The 19,690-nt window shown below is 51.5% G+C and overlaps 1 protein-coding gene across 16 annotated transcripts in view; it reads left to right on the plus strand.

The window, feature by feature from the left end:
• Window positions 1-11,755, plus strand: part of IKZF1 (IKAROS family zinc finger 1) — a 98,902-nt gene extending 87,147 nt beyond the window's left edge. For all 16 annotated transcript variants that reach the window (XM_040455061.1, XM_040455051.1, XM_040455054.1 and 13 more), the window contains one exon: window positions 7,382-11,755. In XM_040455061.1, coding sequence (XP_040310995.1) covers window positions 7,382-8,091 — 710 coding nt within the window. In that variant the 3' untranslated portion in view covers window positions 8,092-11,755. The remainder of the gene's footprint in view (window positions 1-7,381) is intronic.
• The last annotated feature ends 7,935 nt before the right edge of the window (window positions 11,756-19,690 follow it).

Consider the following 19,690-nt stretch of genomic DNA (forward strand, 5'->3'; position numbering starts at 1 on the left):
CAAGAAGGAAGACCATGGGGGAAGAGTCATGTCCAGGAAGGAGGACCATGGGGGGAGGATCATGGCCAAGAAGGAGGATCATCGGGGGAGGGTCATGGCCAGGAGGGAGGATCATGGGGGAGGGTCATGTCCAGGAAGGAGGATCATGGGGGAGGGTCATGGTCAGCAAGGATCATGGTGGGGAGGGTCATGGCCAGGAGGGAGGATCATGGGGGAGGGTCATGGCCAGGAAGGAGGATCATGGGGGAAGGGTCATGGCCAAGAAGGAGGATTGTGGAGGGAGAGTCATGGCCAGGAGGGAGGATCATGGGGGGAGGGTCATGGCCAGGAAAGAGACCATGAGGGGAGGGTCATGGCCAGAAAGGAAGATGATTAATAAAAGCTTCATGCAATTGATAGTGACCTTGATGGAGGAATAGGACTTCAGCACATTGTTCATAGTGGAAGAAGGGGAGAGGATTCTGAACAGACAGATGAAAGCGTAGGGAAATGGTCATGCTGGTGGCTGGGGTGGATGGAAGACACGGGCTGACTGAGGAGCAGGACATGTTCTGGGCTGATTCACGTACCCTCAGGGAAGCTCTCCCGGAGAGCTCTGGCCACAGAATCAATGGTCTTTGGGAGCTGAGGTGAGCAATGCACCCTCAGCTCAGTAGGCAGGAGAGAGCTTTGACATGTTTCATGGGTGCCATACCTTGGAAAATAGAGACCACATATGCAAAGGTTGACTGCACCAGAAGGATGGGGCAGTGGGGGCATGGGAGGGAGGGGACAGAGCAGAGAGGAGTCTTGGTGACAGGGGCGTGGGGGCCAGGGCAGGTGGTGGGAGTGGAAGCCGTGAGTCGTGGTGACTCTCTTAGAGGGAGATGCCAGTTATAGAAATGACAAGGCCAGTTTCTGGAAAAAAAAGTTCTGTTTTTGGTCTGCTAATTTTCAAGGGCTTTCTGGTGTGGGGGCCACATGGGAGCCTATGTAAAAAGTGTGCGTTGGGGAAGGATGGGGCTAGAATGGGGTTAACGGTTGATGAGGCCTGGGGTTCCAGAGGACAGATGCGACAGCAGGAAGCGGGGAGGACGAAGGAGAGGCCGAGTTCTTGTGGCTTTGATGAGGTTTTCAGAGGCTTGTCGTAGGTGGGGGAAAGAAGGATTCAGTTTAAAACACTTTTGCAAACCACTGGCCAGAGATGCCATGTGGGGAGTCTCACGAATGTGAGCTCTTAGTCGGGGACAATGACAGAGACGCTGCATTTCCTGAGCAGAAGGGCAGTGAGGTCCTTGAGCACAGGCTAGGCTGTTGTGGTGGGATTTCAGGTCGCACTGCGCTAGGTGAGAACTCAGCGTTCACAGACAGTGAGCAGTGAGCAGTGTGCAGGGGACAGTGGGCGAGGCAGAGGACAGTGGCCGGGTCACCATGAGGGGAGACGGAGCAAAGAAAGACCCAGTAGCAAGCGTGCCTGAGGATCGTTACTGGTCCCTGACCAGCTGTGTCTGACTTCGCCTTCGGGTTGGGAACCTGGAGAAGTCCCGCTGAGGACTTTGGCAATGAACGTTTGCAACCTGTTTTAGCTTTTGCCCAAACCAGACTAACCGTGAGCCTCCCCTGCAGCCACCTGGGAGGAGGCCCCAAGTTAGGCATTGTCTTGAGATTTAGATGCTTCCGTGTTTAAAAAAAAAAAAAAAAAAAAAGCTCTGATCAAGCCCAGCAAAGGTTAGAAAGAAGTCCCCAGAGGGGAGGGGGCACAGAAGCATGACGGGAACAGTAGGGTAAGGACAGCAGCATGGAGGTTGGAAGGAAGGGCTCAGGAGCGGCTGTGCATGCTGTTATGGGTTTTCCCAAGAAAACCAAGAAATATTGGTGATTCAGCCAACTCAGCATATTTTTAAAAAGCGCCTCCTTTTGCCCCCTAATGCCTACCTTGTCCTCACTTCCATTCAATGGAATTTTAATCAACCGCTCCTAACTTGTCACAGCTTCTCCATCTCTAAAATTAAAAAAGAAAAGAAAAGAAAAAGATGGGTCTCTAGGGTCCCTCTTAACTTCTAGATGCTGAGTTTATCCTTTATATGAATTCTTGAAGTGTGTAGGAGTGCGGTTCTTATCATTCGTTATCATACACACGGGCCAGTGGTGGTGCAGTCGAAAGACCTCCCGGTTGACATTCAAGAGACCTGGGGACAGGGTCCAGCTCCAGCTGTGACTGGCTGGCAACTTTGAGCACATCCCTGGACTCAGTGTCCCCATCTGTGAAATGGGCGTGATGCCTCCTACCCTGCATCCCTCCCAGTGCCAGTCTGAAGATCAAAAGGGATGATCAGATCCCTTGATCTTTTGATCAAAAGATCAAAACTTGAGAAAGCACCTTAAAATTGTAAGATGCCATGATTTTCACAGGGACATTGCTCCGAATGGCCCATAATTTTGCTTAATGGATACGGGATCTATGGTTAAAAGTTTTTCCTTGAGTTTTGGCCTGAGTGTAAGTACTTACTCTGCAAGGAACATTGTTCACCATTGTGTCACCAAAGATCTCATCCCCCGGGATAATCAGATAGAAGCCAACAGGATTGATGAAGCCCCATCAGAAAGGGGACGGTCACGTTACACAGCAAGGCTGTGTTCTTCATCTGTTTGGTGATTGGGGAAGTTTTTTAAATACAGGAGAGGAAATAGGGGAGCATAACAATAATTACCATTTTCTCTACCCGTTATAACTATCTTGGTATAGTTTCTTTCCTCTGGAAGTAAAAAACAACCATGTTGCATTATGAAAGTGACACATGGTTAATATAAAGACTTTTAAGGCAAAGGTGAATGTTTTCAAATCACCCCAAAAACCCAACATCCAGAAATTGCCAATATTAAGAGTAGCTGAGCATTATTCTAAAAGTCTTTTTATCCATATGTATGTATGTGAGGGGCTAGGGTGATGAACAGGTGTATTGACAGACAGGTGTGGAATAAATACTTCCATAAAGATTCTGTCATACCACACATGCTACTTCAAAATGCAAATAGCATTTGTATGGATGTCTTAAATTTAAGAGGTGAACAAGAACCCAATAAAACTGGAGGCATAGCCAATCTTCAAATGAACATTTTCTCACAGAAAGATATTTTTAGAGGATCTAATCTAAGATTAAAAAGATACACTGCACCATGAAAAACATGAGCTTCATCGGGTTTTTAACCCATTTGCTTCCATTTACGCAGTATCTCCGGACTCACAGCTTTGGGAAATAAAGACACGATTTTACTCCCCGGTGTTCAATTATATTATTTTTACATTGTCCTGCTTCCTAATAGTCACATTTTATTCCCATAATCCTAATTCTCACAGAAGTTTAGCTACTTTTCATTAACTCTCTCTTTAAACAGATTCAAAGCCCCAACTCAGTCTATTTATTGTGATTAATCACTTGACTGATTGGACTTAACTTTCAAGCAACTTTTTTTTTTCAAGGAGGTCCTATACATGCTCCATTTCCATAGTTGCCATGTGTTTGAGGATGTCTGTCTGTTGCCTTTCTGTCTTGACCATGTGTGGTGCCATGATGGCATTGCTTAGTTGAATGCTGCCGTGAAGATGTCTAAGGCCAGTCTGAGATTTATTTCTTAAAGGTGACTTCCATTTTCTTTCTGAACACCTGAAGAGTTCTTTAAGTTAAATAGTCTAAAAGGTAAATAGCCTGACTAGGATGTGTCTTGGTATTTTGCATTCTGAATAAAAACTTTCCTGCCATTTTAATCTGGGGAGTCCCCTGTTTTCTATTTCTGAGAAATAATCTTCCTTGTAGACATCTTTTTTTTTTTTCCATCTGTTGCGATCTCGGCCAGGGATACCAGTTGTCCTTATGTTGGATAATTTGTTCTCCATATCTGTTAGCATTTCCTTCAGTTTATTTTTTGTCTTTTTTTTTCACATTTTTTCACACTTATTATCTTGTGTTTTTCCTCTGTCAGTCATTCCATTTTTAGTAGGTTATGTTCTGTTACTGCTTCTAATCCATGGATTAATTCTGTGATAAATGGACCTCATTTTGTTTCTTGAGATCTGAAACCTTTTTTCACCTCTTTTCTGTTGTTTTAGCATGCTGTCTTTCAGCGCTTTTTTTTATGGAGTCCATCTCACAAAGTAATTTTGACACATTTCCTCTCTTCCTTGAGTTGAGCTTTTTTCCTAGGATGGGCTTATTGGTCTGTTTTACTTCCTTTCCTCCCTTGAGTTGCTAGAAAGTATTTTCATGGTGATCATGACATTTCTTGTCACTTGCTTATTCTCCTTGGGCTGATAGAGCTTGATTGACGTTTGGACATTTTTCCCACTGTATGTGAGGCTTTTTTTTTTCCTGTGAGAGCTATCGACTTTTCTAAATCCTGAAAGAATGCCAAGGATAGGGGGGAAGGAGGAGTTCAGGTGAGGCAAAGTGCAGTCTTTGTTTAAAGACTTTCTGTGTGCTCTCTCTCTCTCTCTCATTCTGAGATTTGGTCAAATGCCCTAAACCAGCTACCACTGTACCTGGCTGGAGCATGATTCCCAGCCCCACAGGAGGACACTAGGGGCTTAGGGCCATTTCCCCTCAGCTACAGCCTAGAAGACCTCACTCCTATCGAGAGAGCCAACCTCACACTCACCTGGTTCTTGCTAGCAGAGGTTTCCACTGCTGTGGGATCAGAAATGGAAGAGGATGTGTATTTGAATTGGCTCCCTACAGAAAAGAGGATATTAGGGAGAACCCTGAGGACTTCGTTGACTCACACTTGAGGTTTTTAGAAGTGAGATCAGCGGCCACCCTTTACTGTATGTCTCACGCCAGAATTTTCTTTCCTTGCTCCTTGATTTTTTTTGAAACTATGTGTTTCATTAGAATGTGTTTTTTTATTTAGCTCATTGCCAAAGTGAACTGCGTGGGTTTTTCTTTTTCTCACTTTGTGGAGTATTAGGGAAGAGAAATTTTGTGGATAGTTTCAATATGCCACAGTAATCTGAAATATATGGGTTTTTTTCCTACATCCATTTGTTGTTAAGACCAAGTTTTAAAAACAATGGATTTCAGTGGTTGCCTGGGAAACCAAAGAGCCACAACTTTGGGCAGAAACAGGATGATTAGGCGGGAAAGCACCATTTTTGATGGGGCTATAAGCACTTCGATATGTATCTGAATTGGCCTCAAAGTCTATACCCCATCTTGTCCCTACCAGGGTTTGGTAGAGGGACAGATGGGGGCGCATAAGCCAGAATGGATCCATTCTGTTCTAGAATTAGACCAAGAAGATATTTAGCACCTCAACACAAAGACCTCAAAATGTGATTCAACAATGCTATCAAGTTATTTCTTCTAACTTTTAATGGGCATAAACACCACTTCTGTGTTCCCTCCCACCCACCTTGTGGAGAGATTCCATCCATTCTATTCAGTTTCTGCAGAGGGTGTGACCGGCCACCAGCAAATTTTCCTTCTGTAATCTGAGGATCACACTTCACCATGATCAGGCCAAGTGTCTCTCCCGACCGCCAGTACATTAGAATGAATGCAGGCGGGCTGTTTTATGATAAGTCTCTTTTGCAAGCAAGAAATGAGACCCCAAGATACTCTACAGCATGATGGGGGATATCCCTGGACAATCATCCGTGGTCGGAAAATGTTTTTAAGAAAGATTAGTTAAGGTTTTGAACTACCAAGTGGTTTATTGTCCTGTTGCTAAGAATGAGCAGGAGACCTTGATGTCAGGTGTCAGTGTGGGAGGTGTGGGATCCTCCCCCCGCCACCACCCTCACGGGCCATCAGTAGCCATTCCCTGGGCTCTTAAGGGAGTCTCTGAGTTCACTTACCTTTGCCCCTCACAACCTGTACTCCTGCCCATTACTGAGAAGGGCCCTTCCTTCAGACCCTTCAGGGGCTTCTCATTTTCGTCTAGACAAAGCCTCTGCTTGGTAGATACTGCCCCCACCCGGCCCCACACCCAGGCTCTGGCCAGGACCCCCGGCTGCGGGCCCCCCCCCCCCCCCCCCCCCCCGTGTAGGACAAGAGCCCCGCTCACCTGGCCAACTCTAGGTCAGAAGCCCTCAGGACCCAAGCCTTCTATTTGCTTCCTAGAACTTCTCTGCCTGGGATACACCATTTTTGCAGCCGTGTTTTAATATCTGTGTCCCGTTAGCTGTTGAGGACGGGGACCCTTTTTACTAGCTCCCCTGTCTGCCCCTCCTGTCCGGTCCAGTAGACACTCAATGCTCAGCATTAACGTGTTGGAGGAAGAAAAGAAACAGAGTGAGGGGTAAAATGTAAACAACTCAGGCATGCCTCCGGTGCTTTGATTTATCCATAAATCTGCACGCAAACGGAAAGCAAATCAGTAGCCCTGACAGAGTGCAGACAGCGACTTTGCTCATTATGCCACGGTTTCCTACTGAACCTATAACCAGTGTGTCGAGAAGGTGCATCTTCAAGGCAGTTCGTTTTAGTTCTTCATGATAATGTTTGCTCAGAAGCCCGAGCTCATCTCAGGGTTCGCCATCCCTGGGGAGCGAGCTCGCTCTCAGACTGGAAGTTTCTTGAGGGGACACTCACACACCCAGAGTCCTCGGCAGGTTCCTTGAGCATCGTTCATGGTCGGAAATTTTTGGAAAGAACAGGCGAATGGCACACCCCCTCCCCTTTACTTCCCTGCTGTGTGCCCAGCTTCCCCGCACATACCCATGTGGCACAGGGCTCTAGTCCTGCCAGTGACGGACAGGCGAGTGGAACCGGGCCTGGGGAGGATGTGGACACCGGACTCTGAGCGTCCATTTCCTCTCCGAGCCAGAAGTCAGCTTTCTATAGATCTTACCAGAACTCTTACCTTTTGATCAAATTTTATTCTGAGTATTGAAGTTATGAATTCAGAACCCCGTCCCATAACACTGTTTTAAGCAAGCATATCGCACACGCTCGTGAATAATGATACACTCGTGTATGGTAATTACATAAATTTATGAGAAATTAACCAGCTATTGCAAGTCACTTAGAACACTATATCGAAAATATGTCATTTAAGTTTTCATCTTAAACTGAATATGGTGACATTCATAGTAAAAGACCCAAGTGCTGGTTTAGTATTTAGTTGGACGGTTTCTGCTGTTTCTGTTGACGTGTGCCGACTTGGATGCACGGGTTCGTGTGGTGGGTCGGGTGCGTTTAAGGGCTGACTCCAAGCAGCGCCCTGAGCTGGGTGACCACAGACAGGCCTCCACCTTGTCCATCTGGGAGGTGTCTGAGTCACCGTCCCCCTGAGCACCAGGACACCCAGATGTGTGTGGGGAGGGGGGCCCTTGCTGTAGATCTCAGCCACCCCCGTGGTGCGCAGAGGTAACGTGGCCTCACTGACTGTCGCCTGCCTCCCACAGGGGACAAGTGTCTGTCGGACATGCCCTACGACGGCGGCGCCAGCTACGAGAAGGAAAACGAGATGATGCAGACCCACGTGATGGACCAAGCCATCAACAACGCCATCAGCTACCTGGGGGCCGAGTCCCTGCGCCCGCTGGTGCAGACGCCCCCGGGCAGCTCGGAGGTCGTCCCGGGCATCAGCCCCATGTACCAGCTCCACAAGCCCCACGCGGAGGGCCCCCCGAGGTCCAACCACGCGGCCCAGGACAGCGCCGTGGAGAACCTGCTGCTGCTCTCCAAGGCCAAGTCCGTGTCCTCCGAGAGGGAGGCGTCCCCGAACAACAGCTGCCAAGACTCGACGGACACCGAGAGCAACGCCGAGGAGCAGCGGGGCGGCCTCATCTACCTGACCAACCACATCACGCCCCACGCGCGCAACGGCCTGTCCATCAAGGAGGAGCACGCAGCCTACGACGTGCTGCGGGCGGCCTCCGACGGCTCCCAGGACGCCTGCCGCGTGATCGGCGCGGGCGGGGAGCCCATGAAGGTGTACAAGTGCGAACACTGCAGGGTGCTCTTCCTGGACCACGTCATGTACACCATCCACATGGGCTGTCACGGCTTCCGTGATCCTTTTGAGTGCAACATGTGCGGCTACCATAGCCAGGACCGCTACGAGTTCTCGTCCCACATCACCCGGGGCGAGCACCGCTTCCACATGAGCTAAACCCCGCGCGCGGCCGCGGGCCCGCAGAGAAAGCACGCGGGGGTGGGGGTGGGGGTGGGGGTGGGGGTGGGGGGGGCGGCCAGGCCCTCCCCTCCCGCCAGCAGCACGGACTGGACCAGAACCTTGTGCTTTTGATTTCTCGGTGGTTCTCTTGTTTTGTTTTGTAGTTTTCAGTCAATTGGGTTTTGATTTGCTTTGGAACACGAGGTGATTTTTTTTTTTATGGTTAGTTGCAGGGTTACGTTTGGAGCACCCCCCCCCCCAACCGCGCGCTGGGTAGATGTTTGCCATAGACTGCGAGCTGAAGTCCCCTCTAGCTGTGGCTTCCTGGAAGCCCCCCGCCCGCCCCCCTCCGCAAGACTCATCATTTTCAGAGAAAGTTTGATACAAACAGGTCAGAGCCCAGGAAGGAATGAGCCGGGGAGCAGACCTCCAGGCGCCCCCCTCCCAACGCAGCAGGGTCTAGAAACCCAAGTCATAGCTTCTGGCCGTGTGCGTCTAGGGCTGGAGGCCTGCAGTTTCTAAGAGATGTTGTAAGTCACAGCCTGCACAAAAGGCAAATTGTTGGAGGAAAGTTGGACTCCTCGGACAAAGGGAGGGGCCAGAGAGCCTGTTGGTCTGGTTCTCAATTTCAAAACCGAGGTAGCCTTCCAAGGCTGGCGGGCGAGAAGAGTCTGAACACTGTATTCCTGGAGGCAGGTGTGGAGACCGCTGCCCTCTGCCTACTCCAGTCCGTGCCTTTCATGGCCCAGAGTCTATCACTATGTTTCTAACATCCATCCCAAAACTTGGACCTTACTTCCTCTGAACCTCTCAAAGTGTCAAATTACCGTGAAACCAAGGCTTGATTCCAAATTCTACCCCGTTGCTTCCCTGGCTGGTTCCCCTGACAGGCAGAAGCCTGCCTTTCCTTCAGAGGCCCAACCTAGACCCCACTTCAACTATGTCGTTGTTTTGTTTGTCGGTAAGTTTCTTTCCCTGCCCTCATTCTGCATCATTCAGGTTTTAAAATCCACGAAAGCAGGGTTCAGGATGGTCATTAATTTTCAGAGCAAGGAAACATGACAGGCGAGGCCCAGGAGACGTTGTTCATTCACAGGACCCACGCCTTGGAAAACCAAACTTTGAAATAGCCTGAGACTCCCCCGTGAGGACAGAGCAGTCCCTGTGTGCCTGCACATGGACATGATGTGTGGCCCCGCGTCCCTTCTCCCTGGGAATGCGGAACGGTCGGGAGCGATCGCATAACCAGCCAGCGGGATCTGACGGGAAAGAGGCAGGCGGTGGCAGAGGGAGAACCTTCCTCAGGCATGACGGGAGCCCCACTGAGGTGTTTGATGATTCAGATGCCAACCCAGAGGGGTCACCCTCAAGGTTCATCCTGTCGTTAAGGATAATGACTCCAGTCACCTAGGCAAATGAGAGCACACGGTTTCACACCTTTACATGTCTTCGCCAAAAGTGAGCCAAGGTGAACACGGGGAAAAAGAAAACAGAGGAAAAATTGTCCATTGGCCCCTCTGCATTTAGTCTAAATCGAGGTTTCTTAGTCACGGTGCTCTTGACATTTGGGGCTGGGCAGTTCTTTGTGGTGGGGGATTCTCCTGTGGGTTCTTAGCATCCTTCCTGGTCACTACCCAACAGATACCCGTAGCATCCCCGTTTGACACCCCAAAATCTCTCCAGATGTTGCCACATATCCCCTGGGGAGCAAATCCTCCCTAGTCGAGAACCGCTGCTCTCGTTCTAAGCCAGTCCAAGGTCTGGGGAAGCCTTCCAAAGAGAAACACGCTGGAAGAATTTTCCCCCTCCGCCGTGTATCCCCTGACCCGTGTTCCTCTGTGTTCATCGCAAATTCTAGAAATGAATTTATCCCACATTCCTGTGCGCGTTTGGGTTTTGCTGAGAGGATGAAATCCACACCCATCCTTGAGTCACACGTTTCTTGGCTTACAGGACGGGGACAGTATTTTGAAACTGGAAAGAAACATTGCATTGACGCAGGGGCGTGCAAAGGCCCTGGGTAAAGTGCTGTAGAGACAGATAGGGGGCGCGGGTGGTTCCATACGCAGCCACAAAGAAAGGGAGAGCGACACAAATTTCCTGTTTGCTGGGGCCACTCAGACCCGCCCTGTTCCCTTCCATCATCCCACAAAGCCAGTTGGTTGAAAGGAGTTAACTTCCCCCCCCAAAAAAAACTTCTCACCCCTGCTCCTCACTGTGGCTTCAAACAAAGCTTAACCCAGAACTGTAAATAGCGGCTACCAATGTTCTTTTCTAAAGCGCTTCCCCTCCGCTCACTGCCTTTTCTAGCCAATGTACCCATCTATTTACACACCTTTTCTTGTGGTGTTCTATGCTAACACCGTTTTTCTTTGAGATTATTGTGTTGGAGGTAACGGTCCCATAGAATGTCAACTGGTAACTAAGTTACGTTAGGAGGGTGGTCATATTCTGTACCAAAAGCCGTTCACGTTTTTCTTCTAGCCGAGCAACGTAGGATTGTGCATGACCTCACGCCTTTTCTGTTCTGTGGTCTGTTCTGCTGCTGGATGGTGTGAATGTGTGTCTCGAGAACCGCTGTGTTCTGAAGTGTGCCTAGGCTTCGTGCCCCCGCATTTGAAAATAAACGTCAGAGACAAGAGCGCCGCTCTCGCGGGTGGATGTGTGGGTTATGGTAAGAAATTGCTGCCCCTCTGTCTCTGAGCTTCTGTGGACCGAAAGCCTGGACGCCTGCTCCTTATCCAGGTCCCTTCTGTGCCGTATGCCTTAGAGCACACGCTGCCCTGTCCAAAGAGTCACTAAAAAAGAATTGTGACTTTTCTTCATCCGTCACCAAGGGGCGTATGCCTGTCACTTCAGAGACCAGAGTGTTCCATTTTCAATGTAGAATCCACCACATGAAATCTTAGAGTCTTCATTGAGAAAGAAAGCTACTGTTACGGGCATTCGAGTTTGTTCTTTTTTTTGGGGGGGGGAGGGGGGGTTCTTTCTGTTTTTGTGGGGATTTTTTTTCTTGTTTGTTCTCATCACTGTGTAACCCTGATGAGCGTCATGCTCTTGCCAAAACAAAAGCGACATCTAATGGACTTACATAGGTTGGGAAGCAAAGTATTACTCTATCCTGCACTTCCTAAGTTTCAGCAATAATGAAGGGTCAGCTCTATCTAAAAATCCCGATAGCTGTCATATTCAGTTCAGTGTGTGTGTGTGTGTGTGTGTGTGTGTGTGTGTGTGTGTGTTTTACTTAAAAAACGAACCAAACTCAGATTTATTTAAGATGTTCAGTCTTGGGAAAACGGAAGCACATCCACAGTTGGTGTGGTCTTGGTGTGGTGGCATTCACTGTGAACAGACGTAGCCAGAAATTAATATGCAATATTGTTTTAAATACTTTCTAATACACTTTTCTATGATGTTGTGTGTGTAGCCAGTGCTGCCTGGGGTCTTCGTCCACCATTCTGGAAAATACGTGTACAGGACTGTAAATGAGAAAAAAATGCTGTTGTATTTGCTATCCGCCTCTCTGGTGATGTTAAATTATTTCTGTTTAGCTGTGAACAAGGGGCGTGCCCCTGGAGGGATAGAGGATACTTTTGTACACATTTTGAAATGCTTTTTTCTGTAGTGGTAGAACAATAAATGCAACAAACACTTTGTCTGTCCTAACCCGTGACCTGGGAGCGGCCGGGAACCACACACTCGGCCCATCAGAGCAGGCAGGCAGCCGCAGCCCCAGTTGGGAACCATGGGATCATGGCCATCTGATGTGTTTGCAGCCCAGATGAGCAGGCTCAGCACAGCGTCTGCCTCCTGTCTGCAGCTGCGCTCTGCCTGGGATGCTGAGTCCCCGTCTTTGGCTTCAGAATGTGGATTTGAGGCTAGGTGGAAATAGTGGGCAACAAATATGGCACCACAACCACCACCACCACAACCCGCACCCCCCTGCTCTTCACAGCCCACTGCATAATGCCTTTGGGGGTGGGCCCGTGGCTACAGAGGCACAGGGGGACAGTGACCGACCATCGGTGGCCACCTGTCACAGTTCTGACCCTTAGGCCAGAGCCAGGCAGTGCCAGAAGGCTCATCTGATCTTTGCAGCAGAACTGAGTTACAGCAGATGCTCTGGGAGGAAATCTTCTGTCCTTTTCAGAGAGAGAGCCCGACATCAGATGGGCTCAGACCTAGCAAACACGATGGGGTAACTAACTAGGCCTACACGGTAGAACGGTAGAACGTGTAATCCAAACAAGGTGAAACTTTAGTGAAATAGACTGTGCTCTTTCCCATCAGGCCCTGGCATCAGTCCCCCAGGGACACCTTCAAAACTAGCAGTCGACAGGGTAGCATCTTGAGGAAGCCTCCTCGGGCGAGGTCGCCACAAGAGCGTGAACCACTCAGTTCCACTGTTTTACAGCCGTGCCTTGTTGGTGATCACAGATGCAGGGAATCAAGAATGAGGAACAGATTTGCACACATCTGTGCAGCTCTCGTCCTTAGGAAGCCTAATGAACACAACTTGCGGGAATCCAGAGGAAAGGCGTCCGTGGCACTAATGCGTCCCGGGCCTCCCCGGTCCTTGCTTGCACACCTTGCAGGCTTATCCTGTAGCCCCCGTTGTGGCCACAGGGTAAGGGTGAGGTTTCAAATCTCGATTTCAAGAGCTACCAGCAGGGTGATTGCCTCCATCTCTTGGTTTTCATGACGCTTTATTCTGAGCGTGGTAAGAATGATTACTCGTGGCACATCCTTTTGGCACTGACGAGTGTCCATGTGTCCTCCCCTGGTCCCCACTCACCGCGGGTGGGCGGCATTCACTCAATGGGCCCAAATGACGAGTCCCCCTGACCCCGGAGAGGCTGGCCCAGGGCGGGGTGCCCGCTTCGTGGGGTCTGCCTGGAGGACACCGGATTCCAGGGGGGTGCAGCAAGGTGCAAAGAGCTGGCAGCAGGTGCAGAGAATCAAGAAGAAGCTGAGTGGAAGTGATGCTTGGATGTAACACTGATGCCCCTGCCCTTGTTCCCAGCACACGTGGGGCAGCCCTGGAGTCCCCTGCCCTCTCTGTCTTCGTGGGGAGTCCCCGGGGCCGCATTTTGTCACTCCCCACCAGAACTTGCTGCTTTTGCGCACTTCACTTCTGTTCCCGATGAGCGCTGTGAGTGTAAAATTTGCATTGCTTTTTTTTTTTTTTTTTAGAGAGTTATTTTAGAGAGTGCACAGAGAGAGAGAATCCCAAGCAGGATTCATGTTTTAGTGCAGAGCCCAACGTGGGGCTTGATCCCATGACCCTGGGATCATGACCTGAGCCAAAGTCGAGAGTTGGACATTTGGGGCACCTGGGAGGCTCGGTCGGTTGAGCATCCAACTTCGGCTCAGGTCACGATCTCCCAGTTCTTGAGTTCAAGCCCCGCGTCAGGCTCACTGCCGTCAGCCTGTCAGCCTAGAGCCCTCGTCCAATCCTCTGTCTCCCTCTCTCTGCCCCTCCCCTGCTTGTGCTCTCCCAAAAATAAATATTTTTTTTTTTTTTTGCAAAGAGTCATACATTCAACCGACTGAGACCCCCAGGTGCTTCTATGTTTTAAACGTTAGTGTGAAAAGGGGGGAGCTGAAAATCAGGATTGGGGGACGCTCCCTGATCCCATTGCTAAATAGTCATATTTTCTGTCAAAATCAAATGTCTTGGACGTTTCGTGACTCCTTGGTGGCAGCGTGCATCCTCATCAAAAAGCACGTGGATTCTCAAGGAACAGAATCCCTTCGGCTTTTCCATAAGTCGTGGGTTTTGTGCGCGCCTCCCCAACTCCAAAGGCAGAGCAAGGAAACTCAAGGAACCTAGCGATTGGCACAAGATGCGCGGGGCGGGGTTCTGGGGCCACCAGCGAGGGAACCCCGTGTTCCTCCACAGGCCAGGGCACCGCTCTGATGCCTTTGGGCTTTCTCGGCCCCAGAACCAGGAGCAGCAGGGCTGGAGCCAAAGTGGTGTCACCTGCTTGATGGCATTCTTACCTGCCTTTCCCCAGACAGCCTGCCCCTCCAGCCCTCTAACAGGAGGCAAGGGAGACCCTTGGCTCCGAGAATAACAGTTCCGCCCCACAGCCAAGCTCCTGTCCCCTTGTTGCACTCTCCTGTGCTTAACCCAAATTCCCAATCCCCAGCTGCCTCAAGGCTTCCTTGCCCACCTGCACCTTCCCCCTGTGCCAGTGCTTCCAAGGATTCCCCCCTGACCTTGATTCCCAAATGTAACTTGGAGTCACCTGGGTCGTTGTTAAAAATGCAGTTTCCGCAGACCCGCTCGTGATCATTCTAGAGCCGGAGGTCTGCGTGGAGTCTATCCCCCAGGTGTGGAACCAGCACCCCCAAACCGGACTAAGCTGGTTCCCCATCCTGTTTCTCCCTAAGGTAGTTACAGCTTAACCCTCTCCTTCAGCCCAAACCTATGTTTTGGGTTTGTTTTGTTTTGTTAGGAAGAAAGAACAATGAATGTCTGTCTCTTCCCCTCTTGAGTTTGAAACAACTCAGAGATAAGAATCAGAGAGTGGAAAACCCAAATACATTTCTGTGTTTCCCATAAAAGCTAGATTAGAGGACACAGCTCAGTGCCTGACCACGGCCGTCTTGCCACCGCACCCCCCCCCCCTTGCCCTGAATTAGACCAACTGGTCCCCTGGATGCAGGCAGCAGTTGAGTTCCTGCACCCCAGGAAGGACAGAGCCCCTGCCCTGTGGGACAGGGCACAGGGGACCCCAGCAGAGCAAAAGGAGGTGTGCTCACTTCCTGCCTCCGGACGAGTGCGTACAGGCGACCAAGCAGCCGATAGGGAGCCACTAGAGGCACGGAAGGGAGATGCTGTAGGAACCAGGGACGGGAGGACCTACGTGGTCACCTGGCAGGGGTCAAGGTGCTGACACTGGACAGAGTCCAGAGAAGAGGAAAGCAAAGAGGGGAGGGCTTGGATTCTTGCCACTAGAATGTGATTTCCATGAACTAGGTGGTTTGGGATTTTTTTTTTTTTAATTTTTTAAGTTTATTTATTTTGGAGAGAGAGAGACAGCCATAGCGCAAGTGGGGAAGGGGCAGAGAAAGAGGGAGAGAGAAAATCCCAATGTGGGGCTCGAACTCACGAAACCACGAGATCATGACCTGAGCTGAAGACACTTAACCAACTGAGGACACCCAGGAGCACCTGGGATTTTTTTTTCTTTTTTTTTTTAACTAACTGCTACATCCTCAGCATCAACAGGATTACCCGGAATATCAATGTTCCGGACTCCATGCTGCTGCGGACTCAATGTTGGCGTCCCCTCAAGTCCATGGCCTGAAACCCCAGCCTCCAAGATGGCGGCGTGAGGAGGCGCGGCCTTTGGGAGGTGCTGGAATAATAACCTTCAGGAATGGGATTCACACCCCAGAGAGATTCCTGTCCCCAGGAGAGGACACAACGTGACGTCGTGACCCAAAAGAGGGCCCTCAGTCCGACCCTGATTTCGGACCCGCAGCTTCCAGAACGGTGGGGAGTAGTTGCTGTTGTTTCTAAATCCTCTTAGCCTGTGACATCTGGTAATGGCAGCCCCATGGATGGAGACGGTGCTCAATGAACACAGGTTACACAATCCTCTATTTGGGATGATTTAATCCATCGCTCACGGAAGGAATAATGAGGCATCCACTCCAAGTCTCAGCTCCTATAGGAGCCATTAGGAGGAAAGAGGAGACGGCAGAGGGCTTGAAGGGGCAGCGTGGTTTCTTCTTATCTAAGCGGCTGGATGAGGAGAGCGGGTCAGCTGTAAGGACAGGTCCGAGACCTGAGAGTCACCAGCACATGGGTGGCTGTCAGGAAAGGGACAGATGGGCCACGTGCCTGAGGAGGGAGCCGGGAGGCTGGGCAGGGGCTTTGACGAGCTGAGAAAAGGAAAGCCAGCTGTGTACAGCATCCCAGATTTTCTCTGGGCAGAAGGAGAGGCCCCAACCGGTCCGATGAAGGCAGAAGAAATGAGGAGGGTCCAGGACCCTCGCAGGGACGTTCAGGGAGCACCTCACGGAGGGGAAGTGAGGATCCACTGCTCCTTGGGCCTCAGCTTGGACCGGTGCTTTAAAAATGCCAAATTCTGGGCAGTATTGTCTTAGGGAGAAAGGAACCGACCGCACGGTGAGGTCCCCTGCTTTTTCCACTTTTGGGGAAGGCCAAGGACAGGAACCAGGCTGACCACCCTGAGCCCTGCAGCCTGGCCGCCCTCGTCTCCAATGTCCCCTCCCTGTGCCAGGAGCCTTCCGGAGGGTCCCTCCTCCCCGGCAGCTGGGTGCTGGCCGCCCAGCAGATGAGCTGTGGTTGCCCGGTGAATCGGCACGGCGGGAAGCGGGTGCAGCCACCGAGGTCCCCCTGCACGACCGGGAACCAGCCGGTTGGGGAGGAAATTTGCATAGCAAGGATAATTTGGTACCAAAACTGTCCCCTGAAGTGAACTGCATGGATCCGGGTACAGCTAACAAATCTCACTTCTTCTTTCCCATGTTTTGTCAAACCAACTAGATGTGACATTGAGTGTGTGAATTGTCCCGAGATGTTCTGTGTGTCCCTTCGTGGGTGCGCCCCGGGCCCCCTCCCGTCCACACCGCACTTCCCCAGGCCTCACGCGCCGGGGTCCCCTCCCTGGGTGTTCCCGGGCACATGCACTCACGCCCACGCCCAGCAGGGCGGGCCCGGGCTCCTTGGAGGGCCCCCCCCAGCCCTGCCCTGGGGCGGCATCACCTCCGGGCCATCGCGGCCCTCCCGGCACCTGCCGTAGCTTCCTCAACACATTTCCCTCCCGCTTCCTGTGGGCGAGGGCGGGCCGGGCCCCACAGCAAGGAGGGTCTGTGGTTTTGGGGCCTTCATCTGATTCCCCTTTCAGGGCCTCCTCCTCTCTGGGCCCTGCCCCCTCATGAGGCCCATGGCGGCACCCCTACCCACACCCCGGTCCTATCCCTGGACGCATCGGGATGCCTTTACAAACTGCTGGGTGCCACCCAGAGGGAGACTGACTGCATGTTTACATCCATCGTGAGTTCAGGCATCCAGAGTGCTGCCAGCGGGTGGGAGGGGGGAGGCTGGGCTAGGCATCAAGTCCACACTCTCTGGACCGGCATCCAGCCTGACCAGCACCCGACTCCACGTGGCCACCGCCGAACCAGACGTGTGACAAGACCGAGCCCGTTGTCCTGAGCTGATCTTTGGAGCTGCCTCAAGTCCAGGCCTCTGTGTTCCTGGAATCCTTCTTGGGGTGGTGCTGGGGGCTCTCCTGGTGCTGGGTGTTAAGTGCCTGCCTCCTCCATCGGACTGTGAGCTTCTGGAGGGTGCATCCCCCAAACCCCAACTGCAAGCAGTGTCAGGCCCTCGCAGCTCCGGGAGTGGCACATGGTGCATGGTTTGTGGTGTGGACCTTCAGACCTTGCCCTCAGTGATGATCTGGGACCCCCAGCCCATGACTCCTCCTCCTGAAGCCCCCTCTCGTCTTTCCAACTGCTTCAGGGCCAGTGTCACTCTCCCTGGAGAAAAGCAGGAGGCAGTGGGACCCGGGTTCCAGGCTTCCCGTCTCCCTGAGGCTCTCCAGGAGGATTCTGTCTGCATTGGGGGCCTCACGGGGGTGTCTCATCCAGGGGACAGGCTGAGCATTCCTGAGGGGATGCCACTGATGTGGAGTGAGAGGGGCTGAGGGCAGGGAAGGCAGGCCTACCAGGGTACCCTGGGCCAAGTGCATTTCAGTCAAGTCTTGAGAGACCAGGGTAAAGAGAAGAAGCAGAATCATTCAAAACATCCAGTTAAAACCAGAGGAGGCAGAAAGAGTGGAAGACAAGAAAAAGAGAGAAAGAAAGAAAGAAAGAAAGAAAGAAAGAAAGAAAGAAAGCCAATACATAACAAAAAGAATGTGGTAGACAATAATCCAACTGTACCAATACTTTAAGTGCCACTGATAAATGCGGTGATTAAAGTACAGAGATTATCAGAGTGGATCCACAAGCAAACCCCCAGCTGCATGTTGTCTACCAAAAAGCCCTTTTTAACATAAGGACATGTGGGGCGCCTGGGTGGCTCGGTCAGTTGAGCATCCAACTCTTGATTTCTGCTCAGGTCATGATCTCAGGGTCATGGGATCAAGCCCTGCATTGGGCTCTGTGCTGAACATGGAACCTGCTGAAGATTCTCTCTCTCTCTCTGCTCCTCTCCCCCAGTTGCAGTCTCTCCCTCTTTCTCTCTAAAATAAACAGATGATTGTGATATAGATAATAGATATAGGCACAGACTTAGACCTAGACATAGATGATATAGATGTAGGCAATAAGCTACAAAGGAAGATATGGTGAAAAAGACACCACAGTAACACTAATCCAAAGAAAGCAGGAGTCACTGTATTAAAATTTCAGACAGAACGGACTTCGGAGCAAGGGCAGTTACCAGAGACAAAGGCGGGGTGAGGGGGGGGGCTTACATAATGATAGATGGGCCAGTTCTCCAAGCAGACATAACCGTTAATGTGTATGCATGCGCCAAACAACAAGGCGTCAAAATACGTGAGGCCAAGTGGATAGAAATGCAAGGGGAAAGAGGTGAGGCCCCACGTGCAGTTGTGGGCTCTCAGAACCGGGCAGATCCAGCCGGCAGAAAATCAGCGTGGACCCAGGGACACTGAAAGATTGGAAGGGTTATTTGGGTGAAGAGAGAAAGCAAGAAAGCCCAAGGCAAAGGAGAGCATGAGTCCAGGTGCAGAGGCCAGAGTGTGGAACACAGTGCCGCTGAGTTGTCCCGGGACGGCATTCTGGGCCTGCGACCCCTGGCCAGCCCCGTGCGGGTTGGGGGATAAGCAGGAGCAGGAAGACCAAGTTGAGCCGGAGGAGGGTCCCCTCACCGTCAAAGCTAAGCAGGGGCCAGGAGAGGGGTGCAAAGTGAGCCCCATGCTGGTCCCGGAGCTGCCGGACCTTTAACATTAAGTGACAGCTGGGGAGGAAGGGGCAGAGATGGGTGTGAGCACGGGTTTCAGGTAGTGAAACCAAGGCCAGGGAAGCCCAGGGCCTTTTTCAAGGTCACAGAGAGTCGCCCTTGAGCCATATTTCCTAAAGCCCATTATGCACAGTATAAAAAGGAGAATGGAGAGGGGTTCCGGAAGAGTCCCGCACTCCTGGAGCTTTTCAGAGAGTCACGCTGTAGGGTAGCATCAGAAAGGCTCCAAGAAGAATGCAATGTAGTGTATTTAATCCGGATTCCTGAAGATGGATTTAACTCCCCTAAATCCCCACCGCCCCCTTTATATTGCTGCTATGCACGTCACTCTAGGAGGGCCTGGCGAACCACACCCAGCCGTCCCTGCCCCGAGGACCTGCCCCTCTGGTCATGCCCCAGTGCTGAGGTCAAAACGCTGCCCAGCAAGGCTATTCCCTCAGCGCCAGGCCCTGTGCCAGGGATGGAGACACAGGTGTGGCTCCGTGACATGGTGGATGTCCCCATCCCGGGGATGTCCCCAGGCCTGGTAGAGAACACAGGCCCCCAGTCCCAATGTTCCTCCAGCCCCCCCGTGGAACCAGTGGGTGCCTTTGCCACACAAGGATGCTCTTATGGGCTGTCTCCCGC

Source organism: Herpailurus yagouaroundi, unplaced genomic scaffold (genome assembly GCF_014898765.1).
Source record: "Herpailurus yagouaroundi ecotype Mexico unplaced genomic scaffold, PumYag 214, whole genome shotgun sequence".
NCBI classification, from domain to species: domain Eukaryota; kingdom Metazoa; phylum Chordata; class Mammalia; order Carnivora; family Felidae; genus Herpailurus; species Herpailurus yagouaroundi.